The sequence below is a fragment of the Vespa mandarinia genome, chromosome 5 (genome assembly GCF_050613455.1).
Source record: "Vespa mandarinia isolate Hongniang chromosome 5, ASM5061345v1, whole genome shotgun sequence".
Classification (NCBI taxonomy): Eukaryota; Metazoa; Arthropoda; class Insecta; order Hymenoptera; family Vespidae; genus Vespa; species Vespa mandarinia.
The window spans coordinates 9,553,002-9,568,693 of record NC_140814.1 but is presented as its reverse complement, the minus strand read 5'-3'; the positions used below and the strand labels follow the sequence as shown (position 1 = coordinate 9,568,693).

Here is a 15,692-nt window from a genome sequence, read left to right as displayed (position 1 = left end):
CAATTTGTATGCCAACAAAGATGTTCCCGGAAATGAAATAACACACGGGAGTGGTATTTAATGTTTAGCTTGAGGTAAAATGTGAATAAATATATACTACGTGGGAGTGTCGATATTTCTCACGGTCTTTCGTTCCTTTCGATAAATCTCGTCAATTGATATAGTACAAAGATTCTTTATAATTGTATACTTCATGATTACAATGGAGTTTCATATTATTAAACATTAATATTTATATAAGAAATCTTTCTATTTATCTAATTGACTGAGTTAACGCGACATTAAAAAAGTTACAGTAACAATAAGATCAAAGTCTCGATTGAGTCTATTGTTAGAAACAAATGTGGCTGTTATCCGTTCTTGTGAAATTATTATAGCATATGATGTAATTAATACTTCGCGAATCGTCATGAGTACCGAGAATTTAAGAATAGAACTTCTTCACTGACAAGAGGATAGGATCGGATAACAAAAGATATGAGAGGCACGATGATGATTATGGTTGAATAACGTTTTACTCTTATTTTAAATTTAAAATAATTACTGAGAAATAGAGTTTTATATTATTTATTTTTAGATCGTTTTATTTGAATAATAAATAAAACTTAAAGAAATGTTACTTTAGAGATTAAATAATTTTTAATCTCTAAATAATTTTTATTTTTTAAAACAATTTGTTTCAAGTATTATCAACTTATGGTCTTATCATCGTGCTATCAGATAATTTAATTAAAGAAAAAAAAATTCTTTAGTATACGCATAATAATGAAAATAAAAAATATTTCTTATAAACGATTATTTGATGAATGAAAGACACATTAGACAATGAAAGTCCAAGGTCGGTCCTGTGGCGCAACGGATAACGCGTCTGACTACGGATCAGAAGATTCCAGGTTCGAATCCTGGCAGGATCGGTAGTTTTTTTTTTTTTTTTATTAATATATTGTAATAATAATTTTTTTAACAATATTATTTATATCTATAAATATAAATTTATATTTACGTGAGTTTTATTTTTGTAAATCTTTATAAGTTTATATTTGTAAGTTCACTTTTACTTTCGTTATTTCTATTAACATGTATATAAATTATACGACATTGTCTTAAATTGAAATATAACACGATAACCATAGAAATTTTTTTTATATTTTAAATAAAAAACATCATATAAGAACGCGAAAAGGAACTAATCGGAATCAATTCAACGGTCCAACTAACATAAGAAGCGGAAACACACATTGCTTTAATCAGTAGGTATGAATACTATCTTCCTGTCTATTGTATATTATGCTCGTTGTTCCATAGACTTAAAACAGTCGTCTATCATTGGAAAATATATTTCTTATCGTAAATCATGAAAGACGAGGTCAATTTTGCATTCATATATTAGTTTTTGTTCGTGCCACGTGCGTGCCTAAGGCAGAACAATCTGAAAGAGAACCGCTGATGCCAGTCAGCGCTTACTCACGTTTCTCACGGTCGAAGCATTCGAAATACATACAAGCCTGCATACCTTTAAGCCCCGTGCTTTCTCGATCCTCGGATCCTTTCTACGTTAAAATGAATGAGATAGTCACGACTTTACTTTAATGTCGAACAAGAAAGCCTTTCGGGTCTTTCACAATGTTGCAAAAAGGGTATGCTACGCAGGTTAAGAAAAAAAAAAAAAAAATAAATAAAATCTGATTGGTGGGATTACTTTCACTGGCATCGTTAAAGCACCTATCGAACAACGATTATCTTTTGTTCCGAATAAGAAACGCGCGGTAGAATATAAAAGGATCTGCTTAACGTCATGGAAACTAATTGGAAGCAAGCGTAGTCGGATGGGTCAAATAAATTAACCCATTGCGGTTGCTTCTTTTAAATATAAAGAAGGGTTAGTTGTAAAAAGCATGTAAAACGAGAAGGGCCATCAAGAAGAACGCCGAGGACGTTCACGAGGCGCATGGAATCCTTCTCTCATTACTTTTCTCTCACAAAATCCACCAAATTTCAAAATTCATCTGCAGTTTCCTACTTCGTCGTACATAAACCTATACTTATATATATATATATATATATATATATATCGGTGTTACGAGAAAAGACATGCAGCTGTTTATAGGTTAGAGATTATATTTTACAACGATACATATACAAGTTAATTTAAATCAAACGAAACGTCAATTAATCGATTGCAACGAAATTTTTTACGATTATGTAATACAAGGTGATTCAAAAATTGTCATATAATTAAAACAATGTAAGGTCGACGATCCGCCCTCGAGCCCCGTCCGTTATTATACATATTCGGACCCCGTATTCTCAGTATGACTTCTGGGAAGGCATTCCTTCGAATTGCCAAAGAATTTTTTAACAGGAGTGGTTTCTCTTACCTGTGGTCTGCGGACAGGTATCGACAAGGCACGATACTCGATACGTCAGGTACTTATACATATATATATATATACACGTGTATATATATATATTTATATTTTTATGTATAGGTACCGAGTACCTGCGACTCCTCGTAGTCAACGCTGAAAGGTCGGGGGAGGGAAAGAAAGAAAGAGAGGGAGAAAGGAGAGAAAGAGAGGGGCCGGTTTTTCTGGTTTTGGTGTGCCTCAACCTTGCAAGCTTTGCTTGCTCCTCTCGTGAGGTTTACGTACAGGAAGATGCCTACGTGTTTTAAAGCGACGTCTTCGACCACTTATCGTTACGAAAAAAATCTTACAGATGTTAATTGTATCGTTTCTCTCCTTTCTTTTTTATTCGACAGATACGTAAGTTTATTTTCTTTTTTTTTTGATCAATAAAGATGATATTAGATTTCAAGGGATTTCGCTTTTGCATGGCTCTGATCTTTCCAAAATTACATTCCTCATTCTTTTCTTTTGTAATTCAAAAATGATTTATTCGATATCCGGTTTAACGTTTAATCATAGGTATAAAATTTAATTTACCGTTATATCTCTCTTTCTCTCTCTCTCTCTCTCTCTTTCTCTCTCTCTCTCTGTCGTGATAGACACGCAATTCACCTTCGACCTTGGTCTGTTAAACGAAAAAAATATCTTATTAACTTTTGATCTTTATTTTTGGCATTCATATAAGATACCAATAAATAACAATTTTTTTAATACAAACTTAATTATCCGATTATACTGTTATATTGTAGTAGATATACATATATATATATATAAATTACTGTAGCATTGAAAATATTGATGTTCTCATTAAGATAAAAAGTTTGAAGTACGTTAATTATTTTTTATTTATTTTTTCTTTCTTTCTTTCTTTTTTTTTTCTTTTTTTTTTTTTTTTTTTTTTCAAGAACATAAAATTTCAATTCTATCGACTTTAGTTGACTTACGTTAAGTTCTGCATTTATATGATACACCACATTTCTCCGCCGATAGTTTTTCTTCATTAAGTATAAATCGTACAACTAACATAGAGTCGCCATCTATCAAAAGGTATTAAACTTCCGGTTTTAACTATGTAATTTTTTACAGTACAATTTTATTTATTCTGAATAACATTGTGTTTATACAACGTTATATAAAATGCAGTGATTTGTTTTTAATTATCTCCTGATTATTACGCATTTGCATAGTGGTCATTACAAGCATATTTCATAGTAACGGCTTGGTAACTGGACGAAGGAAAATGTCGACCGTAAGTAATGTCTTATACAATCAATAATTTATTTGAGTTTCAAAATACATCGTAGTTATTCGTTTCAAAATATTTAGATAATTTGTATAATTGGATTATATATTTTTCGAATACATTTTAACAAGGATTTGTTTATTTCACATTAGCAAGAAATCCTTTATTCACCAAGTGAATGGAGTAAAAGATTTAAACCGGAAGAATTAATATCACGGTTTTTAATTCTTGCAGTGAACGGTATGATTACTGTTATATTTATGTTTATAAATTTTAATTAGAAAACAAATCCTTCTTTTATTATATTACAGTAACGAAAAAAGCACGAAACACTACGAAGTGTCTTTTAGACATCCCATATGGTCCAACAGAGCGTACGAAATATGATATTTATGGAACCGACTTACCCAATGGTACCAATGCGTAACTAAAAAAAAAATTAAATAAAAATTTACTTGTACTTTTTTTTAACTTTTTAGATGCACCAATATTTATATATATTCATGGTGGTTATTGGCAAGAATTAAGTAAAGATTTCGGAGGATTTTCAGTGCCAGTTCTTGTCGCCAATAAAATTAAAGTTGTATTGATCGGATATGATCTATGTCCTAATGGTAAAATCTATTTATAAATCTTTATTATTATTATTATATATAATAATAATATATATAAAATAATAATAATAATAATAATAATAGTAATAATAATAATAATAATAATTTATATCGTGTTTAATAAAAACAAGAACGCAAAATTAACTCGTTGATTTTTCAGTTAAATTACAGGATATAATTTCTCAAATAAAAATTGCAATTGAGACAATTTTAAGTTCTGCTGTAAATTCTGGATGTCGGTATGAATACTTATAACGCTAGAATACGTTAATTCTTATTACGAAAAGGTCATATATGAAGTTTATTTGAATTGATATCGCGTAATATTATTGAACATTAATATACTACAGATGCGTTTGGATATGCGGTCACAGTGCTGGTGCACATTTAGCAGCCGCATTTTTACACGATACAAAATGGATTGAATGTATGACGAAGCGAGGATATTTTCAATTGATAAAAGGTCTGTTGCTCGCTGGCGGAATTTATAATTTAGGACCTCTTACCAATACCTCGTATAATGAAGCTTTAAAACTTTCGGAGTAAGTATCATTTAATTTTTCGTTTTTCATATTTCCCACGTTATATCTTTTAACGATTTTCTTTTAGAGATGATATTAGAGAATTAAGTTTTTCTACTCTCGATACTAAAGAATATAAACCTATTAAAAATTTAAAAGTAATCGTTACTGTAGGAGAGTGTGATTCTCCTGTATTTATTAACGAAACACGTGAATATGCTCAAGTAAGTTATTACAATACATAAAATTTATAAAATTCATATATGTGAATTCATCAAGTTGAAAATAATATTCTTTTTCTCTTTTTTTTTCTTTCTTTCAGAAAATTATGTCTTTTGTGGATAACGTAGAGTATATTTTATTACGCGACAACATTGATCATTTTGATATCGTAGAAAATTTATTAGATACTGAATTTGTTTTAACACGATTAATATTGCAATATATGAATGTATAGAAACACGAATACTTAAAGTATATAATTAAAAACGAAGCATACATATATACTTTTACACAAGTTTTACGATAATTTATCAATTAAATGGTTTTAATTGTAATTAAATGTTTATGTATTATTCATTATTTGAATTCTTGATTTCTACATATAAATACAATTATTTTAATGTTTAAATATACATATAAAATACTTAACACTAAAGTGCTAAGTTTTTCTAAACTATAAATGTCATTATAGTGATCAAAGTATACATATTTTGGTTTTGTTCGCAGTCATTTTGGTTTATTTTTTGAACTTCCTATAATGGACATTCCTATCGAATTTGTTGTATGTACTTGTTCTGCTGGTACAAGAAGGTGCACGATAGTTTTATTTTGTTTTGTTCCGTTATTATTTCCATTATTATTTGTATTTTGTCGATTAGAAGAATGTGGTAAATGTATAATAGTATTAACGGAACTCACATCAACTACTTGTTTTACCACAGATAAAGATTTTATGTTTGATTTGTTTGCAGTAATATTTCTTGGATTTACTTTTAAGTAATTATTTGTAATATTCTTAACATTGATAATACTTTTACTTGCCAAATTTGCAGGTATCACCAAAGCCTTGTATGTATTCTTTGAAGGAAGTATAGCTGTTTGAATTTTAAAATTAGGTACCTCTACTTTTGTTATAGCTACATCATTTGTAAGATCAATCACTTCTTTTGTTGTTCCATTTCCCGAATTTTGCAATTTTTGCTTGTTGTCTTCCCAAGTTGTAGGATGTTTTGCAAAGGAACGTACACGTAACAGAGGTTTACTACCTCCTGTTGCTTCATCGCAGTCATTGTCCACCAGCATAATTTCATCTGTTTTATCTAATTCAACATAAATACTTCAATAATTAGATAAATACAAATCTTTACATAGAATTATATTAATTCTTTTTAAATAATATATATAAATCTTTGATCTTACCTTTAGCATCATTGTTATTTAATGTGGATGATTGTTGAATAATTGATACTTCTGATTTTATTGCTGAACTTGATTCTTCATTCACCTTTTCAGAAATTCCTACGTTTATATCATATCTTACTTCATTTACATTTTTTATTAACACATCTTTATCTTTATCCTCACATGTATTTGTTAAATCATTTTTTGAACTAGTCTCATTTTCCAAGATATGTTTGTTTTTGTTTTTATTTTTTTCACTGCTATTAATACTAGCTTTATCTTCTTCACCTTCATCTTCATCTTCTACAATATCATTTTCATCTTCGTCATCTTCATCATCCTCCTCACTGTGTTCATCCTCATCTTTAGATTCTATATTGTTATCTTCGTCATCATCATCATCATTTTCTGTATCTGCCTTATCTTCTAATAAGGAATTTTTCATTTCTTCTTGTTTTTTCACATAGTCTTGAAATACTTGAGATAATTTCTTTTCTCCGATCTCTCGATTTGTACGTAATTTTTGTGCAAGTTCATGATCTTTTAAGGCTGGATCTTCTTGTTTATTTTCCAAAGATAGAGAAAATGTATCCCAATAATCATTGCGCCTAGCACGTTGTAAGTGTTCTCCCAAATTAGTAAATGCCTTTTTAGCTATAACAGTTATTAGTTTATTATAAAATTATTCTTTATTACAGTTTTAAACCTTTCGCTATGGGTGACTAGAGTCACTCGATATTAAAAAAAATAAAAAACAACGAAAAACTTTCTAAGGAATAAGAAGCAAATTTGAAATTTGAAATGTAGATTTTTTGCACGGAATCCCACTAAGCGATTGTGTTTTGATATGCAGTTCAAACGTAACGAAAGAATTAAATTAGATGGAAAAAACTTACCGATTTGAGACTGCTTTTTTCTATCTAATCCTAAATTATTTTTTTCATTACAATCTGACACGCATTTCAAGATGTCCGTGTAATCTGGGAATATTAAATCATCTGTAAATCTGCCATTTCGTTTTAATCTATTTCTTTTAGTGATCTTTGCATTTATAAAATTCGTGATTGCTTGATCCACAATAACAATTTGAGTTGGGTTTAAATGCTTCGGTCTCAAGTATGGACGACCTGCATCTGCATTATCACCTGTTATACGGCAATACTCATTGTACAATTTTACCATTCTTTCTTTATATTTTTCAAGTTTAATGTAATTACTGTTATCTTCATCAGAAAAATTTACTTCAGCCTCTTCCAATGTTTTTATTCTTCTCTCACATATATTCATTACTTTTACTATTTTCTTAAGTCTGTTTTCCATATGAACATCCATGGTATTATCTTCATAATCTTCTTCATTTATTTCCTCTAATTCCATATTATTAAAAATACCTGAAGATGAAGATAATTTGGAACATGATGATATATCCTTATAAACATTACTTTTACTTGTTTCAATTTGAGCAGATATTTTTGAAGTTCCTTTAGCTCTAGATTTCATTTCAGTCTTGACATCCATAATATGATGATATATCATATTGTCAGAAGACAAAATAGCATTACGTTTTTTATTCAAAAAATTCTGGAAAGCTTCTGATTTTGCATACATAGGATTCATTAAATCATATCGTCTTTTAAGTTTATTAACAATAATCTCCATTGCGGGTTCTCGTTTTTTTTGTAAGCATAAACTGATAAACATAGGAAATACATCTTGTTCTGGAAGAGATATATTTTTCCTTTCCTTAATAATCAACTGTGGCTTAACAGTTACATTATTTACAGGTAGAGATGTATAGTTTTGTGATTTAATATCATTTTGTTTATAATTATCCTTTGTTGACAGACCATTTATTTCTTGGCTTAATTCTGTCTTAATTTTTTTATCTATACCATTATTCTTTATGTTCGAAATATCATCGACTTCTGATATTTTGCGTTTTTGCTTACCTATATCTTTTCTTTCATTATTATTCAATTTCTGTACTTGTTCTGTACTTGTATTTACAAAATTAATCTTATTAACTTTTTCATTGCACTGCAGAGATTTTTGTTTATCATCGGTCTACAAAAATATATAAACAGATTTTAGAAGACATTAAAATACTTATAAATGATAGTGAATATATAGTTAAAATATGGCAAACTTAAAATTGTAACTATAAATAATATATATATTATAAATTCTGCAAGAAATATCTTATTAATTTATTAACTAAAATAACTGATATATTAAATGTATATAAAAAAGAAAGGTTAAGAAATATTGTGCATAATTATTAAACCTTTTCATCATCGTCAGAAGAAATATAGATAATTTCACTTTTCTCCATAACTATAACCTCGATTTTGTCTTGAATCTTTCCGTTACTGAAATTCACGATAGATCAATCAAATAAATGAATGTTCATAGTTAACACATAAATTTAACCACATCGATGATACACTTTTTTTCAGTCAGCAGTAATATTAAACTTTTATTAAGATATAAATTTATTTTTTGTAAAATACTGCTTAATTACGATAGACTACATGTTATTGAAATCTCTGTCATCTAATAATGCTTTTCTTTTCATCCTTTCTTTAACTTCTTCAAATAATCAAATAAATTCAAAACAAAATGAAATGCATTCGTTAAACAGAATACAGTTATAATTTAAGAACGCGCAGCAGATAAGTATCCATTGTTACCACAATAATAAATAAATTCGAACTATAATGGAGAGAGAAAAGAGAGATAGAATGACATTTCTAGTATATTTAAAAAATAAAAATGAAGGAAACAATAAACATATTACATACAATACTCTTCAAAATATTTTCAAAACATATTTTATATTACTTAAAAAATTTATATTTAATTCTTTAGTAAGGTTATATTCGAAATTATTACGTTCGAAAAATATGGAAACAAACCTTTAAGTACCTTAAAGATCATTAAGAATTCTTAGACGCTCTCGACCAATCGTTGATAACTTCGTGTTAATAAAGTTATATTATTGGTACATTATAATTAATAAATAATAACTGAATATGGATAATAGACGAATTCTATTAATTATAAATATTTCCTCTTTTGTTAATTATAGTTATTTCCTTTGATTGTACATAAGAAGAACAACTTTATACATTTTCCTTTTTTTAAATTTATTAAAAATATTTATGTAGATTCAAATGATATTTTCAATCGTTAATAAGGGTCAATTGTAAATTTATTAAAAGTAATAAATAAATTAATAAAATAGTATAATTTATTTATAATATATAGTATTTATTTATATTCATTAGAAATCATATTTGATAAAGATTATTTTTCGTGCAAAGATACAAATAATTCAAACACATATCTCTATAAACTAAGTTATTCAAAAGCTGTAAAATATCTTAAAGAATTACAAAAATTAGATGTCTAATGAGTCATAACAAACATATCTGCAGATAGTGTATGTGTAAAGATATGTTTTCTTCGAATGACAATAAATGTAACTATATTAAGAATATATAATGATACAGGAAAGACTAATATTGAGCAACAAAAGAATTTTATTTTATAAATGAAAAAATTCATGGATATCTATGATTTGACTTCTTTTTAGTCTACATTGCGCATAAAAAATAAAAACAATTCAAATATCATAAGTATATAATCTGACTTTATGATTTGTAAACAGGTAATATTTTGCATTTAGATGTTTCTATTCTTTGTATATAAATTACAAAAATAATTGTTTTCATAGATGCTACATAAATGCATTATAAAAAGTCAATTATAATAACAAATTATTTAATTCACTTGTAGAGAATATTATGATACCCATAGATGAAACTGATGATACATTATGATATTTGAATATTATGCAATAATTTTTAATCCTTTGTATGACCATTGGGCATGAGATATCAGTGTATTTACGATTCTTCTGCAAATGGGAAATCATAGTATGTAATGTTACTATTTGTTTTTGTAAATTAATAAACACAAAACTGATGGTGAATAAAATAAAGGCAATGATAACAAAACAATTCTTTTATCTTTTAAACTTGTATAATTAAATTAATTCCATTTTATATTGTTAATTACAAATTTTTAAAAGTTTGTAACCAAGGATTTATGATCTGGGACGTTCCTTCTTTTCTTTATAAAGAGCAAGTAGAGAAACATTTGCAACTTTTACTACTTTAAAACGAACACCAGGAATGTCACCAACAGCATGACCTTTACGTCCGAATCCAGCTACTAGAACTTCGTCATTTTCTTCAATGTTGTTTAGACAGCCGTCTCTAGGTACAAAAGCTGTGATCTTCTTGCCATTTTTAATAAGCTGTACTCTTACGCACTTGCGAATAGCAGAATTGGGTTGTTTGGCTTCCACTCCACTGTATAAATTACAGTAAGACATTTGTTATTTTAATTTATTAGAAATCAATTATTACACTTTAGGAGAAATACTCACACTTTTTCCAAAACAATGCCTTTAGCATGTGAGGCACCTCCAAAGGGATTAGCCTTCCACCTTGTTCCTAAATGTGCTTTTTTGTAATCTTTATCATTCCAACGTTGGTCCCTTCTATGAATTACGTGTTTACGAGCTGTACGAAGACCTCGAGGTTTACCTATAAGCACATGTTTGTAGGATTAGACATCTCATTTTTCTTTTACAATTGCATTAATCGAATATTATATTTAAAATTTCGACAAATTACGAGAAAATAATTTAATGACATTTATTAAAAAATCACTGAATTTTGTTTAATAAAATGAAACACGCGGTATAGTTTCGTTTGAGGTTATACACACTTTCATTTCATTAGATATATTTATTATAAGCATACATAAAATTATATTATCATTGATACATTGCAATTATTATTGAACGCTTTTCATTAAAATATGACAATTTAGAATGTGTGACGTTTTAAAAAACTATAAATTCAAGAACCAGAACATACCCATCTTGATGTCTGCGTAATATATTCGAAAAAGATCTACGTTCAATTAAACGGAAACTAGGGTTTTTTTCGTTTCGGTTCGTCAGAATATTACTAATTCGACTAATCCTAAATAGGATATATGTTAATTTTTATAGGATGGCAACAAAAATGTTTAATATAGGAAAATTTAATTGCTAACTTGTTAGAAATTAATGTTAATTATGTTTATTTTATAATACAATACAAGGCGTTGTTTAAAAAAATCAACAATTAACTGAAATCATAAGTTATAATACTCAATATAGTACATATTTTTTCATATTAAACATTAATTCAAAATAGTTTTATTTCTAGTTGTAAAATTAGAAGAGAATATTATTGTTATAATATATAATATTATTCGCATCAATAACGATTTATATAACACGACAAAGTATCAAATGTTTCGGTCTATCAGCGTTAAACCACACGATTCGTATATATTCGAGAAAAAGAGATAATAACATTTTTAGTATAGAATAATATAAAAATAAATGAAATAATAAGTACATTATATATAATATTCTTTAGAACATTACAGAATGTATTTTATATTAGCTAAAAAATTTTAATTCAATTCTTAGAAAGATCATTCTCAAAAGAATACGAGAAAGATATGAGAAAAATCCTGTAAGTACTATTAAGATAATTTTCACAGGAATGCATCATTAAAAACTGTTACGCCTTGTCAACCAATCACCGCTGACTTGTCCAATGAAAGACCAATAACCAAACGATCAAATGATTTGTCTATACATCGTTTGTTTTTTCATAGTATCGCGATCAAGTATATAAGGATAGATATATTTTCTTGAATTGAGTGGTTGCCAAAGAACCAGCGACTGGTCGATAGTACGCAAGTGCTATAAAACATCGTATTCAAACTTTAACGCATATTTATTTTTTTTCTTTTTTTTTAATTCGAATTTTAATTCACATTTCATAATGTCTACGATAGATACGATTATGTCAGACTTTTATAATGTTTTATTTAAATTACGTTATCCAGAAATTACTAAAGCAGAACCAAACAATATAAGTTCTATTATATTTTCCGGTGATAATCGAATTCATTTATTGTCATGGTTACTTACGGAAAAAGTACCGAACATTGCGAATGATTTAGAGAAACTTGAAGGTTCTGCTTTGCATGGTATATTATAGACTACATTTAAACGAAATAAACAAAAAACTTATATAGCATATATACTAATTTGAAATGAAAAATGTTATAAATACTACTTTCCTTTCAGACAAACTTGCAATGTATTATTCTCAACTTGGAATTTGTATTAACAAAGATATATTATTGGTATATTATAATTAATAAGTAATAAGTAAATATGGATATAGGTGAATTCTATTAATTGTAAATATCTTTTTTTTTAGGGTAATTGTACATTAGAGGAACAACTTTCTACTCTAACTCTATTATTACAATTTGTTAAAAATGTTTATACAGATTCAATTGATGTTCCAACCAATGAGGAAGAATCAATTGCAAATTTATTGAAAGTAAATTGACAAACTAGTATAAATTTACTACTTTTACAAGGTACATGTAATAAAGAATTGTTTCATATATAGATACATTTTACTGAAGATACAAATAATCCAAGTAATACATCTATAAAACAGAGTTATTCAGAAGCTGTAAAATATTTTGAAGATTTACAAAAATTAGATGATTCTAATGAGTCAAATAATATTTCTACAATAAAAAACTCATCTGTAGATAGTGTATGTATAAAGATTTATATCTTTTGAATGGCAATAGATGTAATTAGATTAAAGGTATGTAATAATTGTAGGAAAACAATGTAGAACAAAATAATATTAAGCAACAAAAGAATTTTATTGTACAAATTGAAAAATTCATGGATACCTATAATATGATTTCTTCTTGGCCTGTATCGCATACAAGAAATGAAAATACTACAGAAAACAATATGGATTCAAATATCAAAAGTATACATTCTAACTTTATGATTTTTAAACAGGTAATATTTTGCATTAACATATTTTTATTCTTTATGTATAAACTATAAAAATAATTTTTTTTATAGATGTTGCATATGAAAGATGAAATATCCAAACTTAAGTTACCAAGTGCATCCCAAAAAATCAATTATAATAGATCATTGAATTCACTTGTAGAGGACATTATGATTTCTACAGATGAAACTATTGATACATTATGATGTTTATATATAATGCGTTTATTGTTTACTCTTTGTATGCCCATTAGGACACGAACTATCAATTTATTTATGATTCGTCCACAAAGAATAAATCATTGTATGTAATTTTATTGTTTACTTCCATATATTGAATAAATACAAAACTGATGATGAATAAAATAAAGGCAATGATAACAAAACAATTCTTTTATCTTTTAAACTTGTATAATTAAATTAATTCCATTTTATATTGTTAATTACAAATTTTTAAAAGTTTGTAACCAAGGATTTATGATCTGGGACGTTCCTTCTTTTCTTTATAAAGAGCAAGTAGAGAAACATTTGCAACTTTTACTACTTTAAAACGAACACCAGGAATGTCACCAACAGCATGACCTTTACGTCCGAATCCAGCTACTAGAACTTCGTCATTTTCTTCAATGTTGTTTAGACAGCCGTCTCTAGGTACAAAAGCTGTGATCTTCTTGCCATTTTTAATAAGCTGCACTCTTACGCACTTGCGAATAGCAGAATTGGGTTGTTTGGCTTCGACTCCACTGTATAAATTACAGTAAGACATTTGTTATTTTAATTTATTAGAAATCAATTATTACACTTTAGGAGAAATACTTACACTTTTTCCAAAACAATGCCTTTAGCATGTGAGGCACCTCCAAAGGGATTAGCCTTCCACCTTGTTCCTAAATGTGCTTTTTTGTAATCTTTATCATTCCAACGTTGGTCCCTTCTATGAATTACGTGTTTACGAGCTGTACGAAGACCTCGAGGTTTACCTATAAGCACATGTTTGTAGGATTAGACATCTCATTTTTCTTTTACAATTGCATTAGTCAAATATTATATTTAAAATTTCGACAAATCACGAGAAAATAATTTAATGACATTTATTAAAAAATCACTGAATTTTGTTTAATAAAATGAAACACGCGGTATAGTTTCGTTTGAGGTTATACACACTTTCGTTTCATTAGATATATTTATTATAAGCATACATAAATTATATTATCATTGATACATTGCAATTATTATTGAACGCTTTTCATTAAAATATGACAATTTAGAATATATGACGTTTTGAAAAAACTATAAAATCAAGAGCCAGAACATACCCATCTTGATACCTGCGCAATATGATCGAAAGAGAGCAACCGTCCAACTAAACGGAAACTAGGGTTTTTGTCGTTTGGTTCGTTGGAATATTAGGAATTCGGCCAATCATAAAGCTGATTTATATGCTAATATATGATATATATATATATATATATATAATTTTTGTAGTATGACAATTAACAAGAAATGTTTGCTGTAGGAATAATTTAATTGCTAATTTTTTAGAAATACATGTTTAATATTCTTATATGTAAGCTTTGTTACAAGTTGATAATTTTTTATTTTATGATACAAGGTATTGTTTAAAAAAATTAACAATTAACTAAAATAATATGATATAATATTCAATATAGTACATATATTTTCATATTAAACATTAATTCAAAATGCTTTTATTTCTGGTTGTAAGAAGAAAATTTTATTCTTATGATAAGATGAATAAATTTTATCTTCTTTTTCCATTGTTTTGTTTCATGAACTAGTTTTGTAACATTGATCATATTACATGAACGAAATGTATTCTACTTAATATACAAAATTATGAAGTACAATTTAATGAAGAAATTCATTTTTATCAAATATAAGATATTACAACCTTCATTTTCATAATACGTAAATGAGTTTTGGCAATTTATAGAAAGACTCTAGAAATTTAAAAGTAAAATTGATATCGTATATACACGATTATGTTAACATTAACTTAAAAAAATAAACTGAGTTTAAAAAATGATGAAAATTTTAGATACATTCGTCTTACAATAGTTTATAAAAGTGCAAAGCTTACTTCCTTTGCATTCAGTTCACAATTATTCTATTTCTTCTTGACAAAGAAGTAGTTTGTTTCTTTGATAAGATTTTAACATTTTTAATCCATCGCTTATAATGCAAAACAGTATTCTTAAAAAATGTATACACATTATAAACTATGTTTCATCATTTATAAATACCCATATAATATTTCTTTTATGATCATCAAAATAAATTTATATTTATAAATTAATGGATTTAGATTGGTAATGATTTCTATAGTCTATTTTTATAGTCCTTAGGACATTGTGAAAATTAGAAGCGACCCCAGAAGGGATTTTTTGTATTGTTGCAATATAATGTCGCTCTATCTATATTGTTAAAAATAACATCAAGGATAAATGTATACATTCTAAAAATACGATATATACAATAAAAATTAGTAAGACTAGGTAAATTAAAGTGTAAGACAAA

The 15,692-nt window shown here is 27.2% G+C and overlaps 5 protein-coding genes and 1 non-coding gene across 7 annotated transcripts; 3 read left to right on the top strand and 3 right to left on the bottom strand.

The window, feature by feature from the left end:
• The first annotated feature begins 841 nt into the window (after positions 1–841).
• Positions 842–914, top strand: TRNAR-ACG (transfer RNA arginine (anticodon ACG)). The gene has a single exon. It is a non-coding gene; the product is annotated as a tRNA-Arg (tRNA).
• A 2,681-nt stretch (positions 915–3,595) lies between these two features.
• On the top strand, positions 3,596–5,339 carry KFase (kynurenine formamidase). The gene is made up of 8 exons (XM_035881784.2): positions 3,596–3,657; positions 3,804–3,891; positions 3,963–4,064; positions 4,131–4,265; positions 4,426–4,504; positions 4,616–4,807; positions 4,875–5,010; positions 5,109–5,339. Exons 1-8 carry the CDS (start codon positions 3,649–3,651, stop codon positions 5,241–5,243), a joined length of 876 nt encoding a protein of 291 aa, XP_035737677.2. The 5' UTR covers positions 3,596–3,648; the 3' UTR covers positions 5,244–5,339.
• A 12-nt stretch (positions 5,340–5,351) lies between these two features.
• On the bottom strand, positions 5,352–8,537 carry Daxx (Daxx-like protein). The gene is made up of 4 exons (XM_035881769.2): positions 8,475–8,537; positions 7,087–8,254; positions 6,209–6,844; positions 5,352–6,108 (listed from the first exon to the last, which is right to left on the bottom strand). The coding sequence occupies exons 1-4, from the start codon at positions 8,520–8,522 to the stop codon at positions 5,516–5,518; spliced, it is 2,445 nt and encodes an 814-aa protein (XP_035737662.2). The 5' UTR covers positions 8,523–8,537; the 3' UTR covers positions 5,352–5,515.
• A 1,663-nt stretch (positions 8,538–10,200) lies between these two features.
• LOC118448419 (small ribosomal subunit protein uS12) lies at positions 10,201–11,267 on the bottom strand. Its single transcript, XM_035881645.2, has 3 exons — positions 11,140–11,267; positions 10,644–10,803; positions 10,201–10,566 (listed from the first exon to the last, which is right to left on the bottom strand). Exons 1-3 carry the CDS (start codon positions 11,141–11,143, stop codon positions 10,299–10,301), a joined length of 432 nt encoding a protein of 143 aa, XP_035737538.1. The 5' UTR covers positions 11,144–11,267; the 3' UTR covers positions 10,201–10,298.
• A 674-nt stretch (positions 11,268–11,941) lies between these two features.
• On the top strand, positions 11,942–13,541 carry LOC118448412 (uncharacterized). Of its 2 annotated transcripts, none has more exons than XM_085657270.1 (6): positions 11,942–12,313; positions 12,414–12,473; positions 12,623–12,675; positions 12,748–12,900; positions 12,972–13,160; positions 13,227–13,541. In XM_085657270.1, the coding sequence occupies exons 1-6, from the start codon at positions 12,106–12,108 to the stop codon at positions 13,359–13,361; spliced, it is 798 nt and encodes a 265-aa protein (XP_085513396.1). In that variant the 5' UTR covers positions 11,942–12,105; the 3' UTR covers positions 13,362–13,541. The 2 variants fall into 2 exon arrangements, with proteins under 2 accessions (XP_085513396.1, XP_035737527.2); XM_035881634.2 differs by having other exon boundaries at positions 12,414–12,472; positions 12,550–12,675; positions 13,227–13,532.
• Positions 13,532–14,572, bottom strand: LOC118448413 (small ribosomal subunit protein uS12). The gene is made up of 3 exons (XM_035881636.2): positions 14,471–14,572; positions 13,975–14,134; positions 13,532–13,897 (listed from the first exon to the last, which is right to left on the bottom strand). The coding sequence occupies exons 1-3, from the start codon at positions 14,472–14,474 to the stop codon at positions 13,630–13,632; spliced, it is 432 nt and encodes a 143-aa protein (XP_035737529.1). The 5' UTR covers positions 14,475–14,572; the 3' UTR covers positions 13,532–13,629.
• Between the last annotated feature and the right edge of the window lie 1,120 nt (positions 14,573–15,692).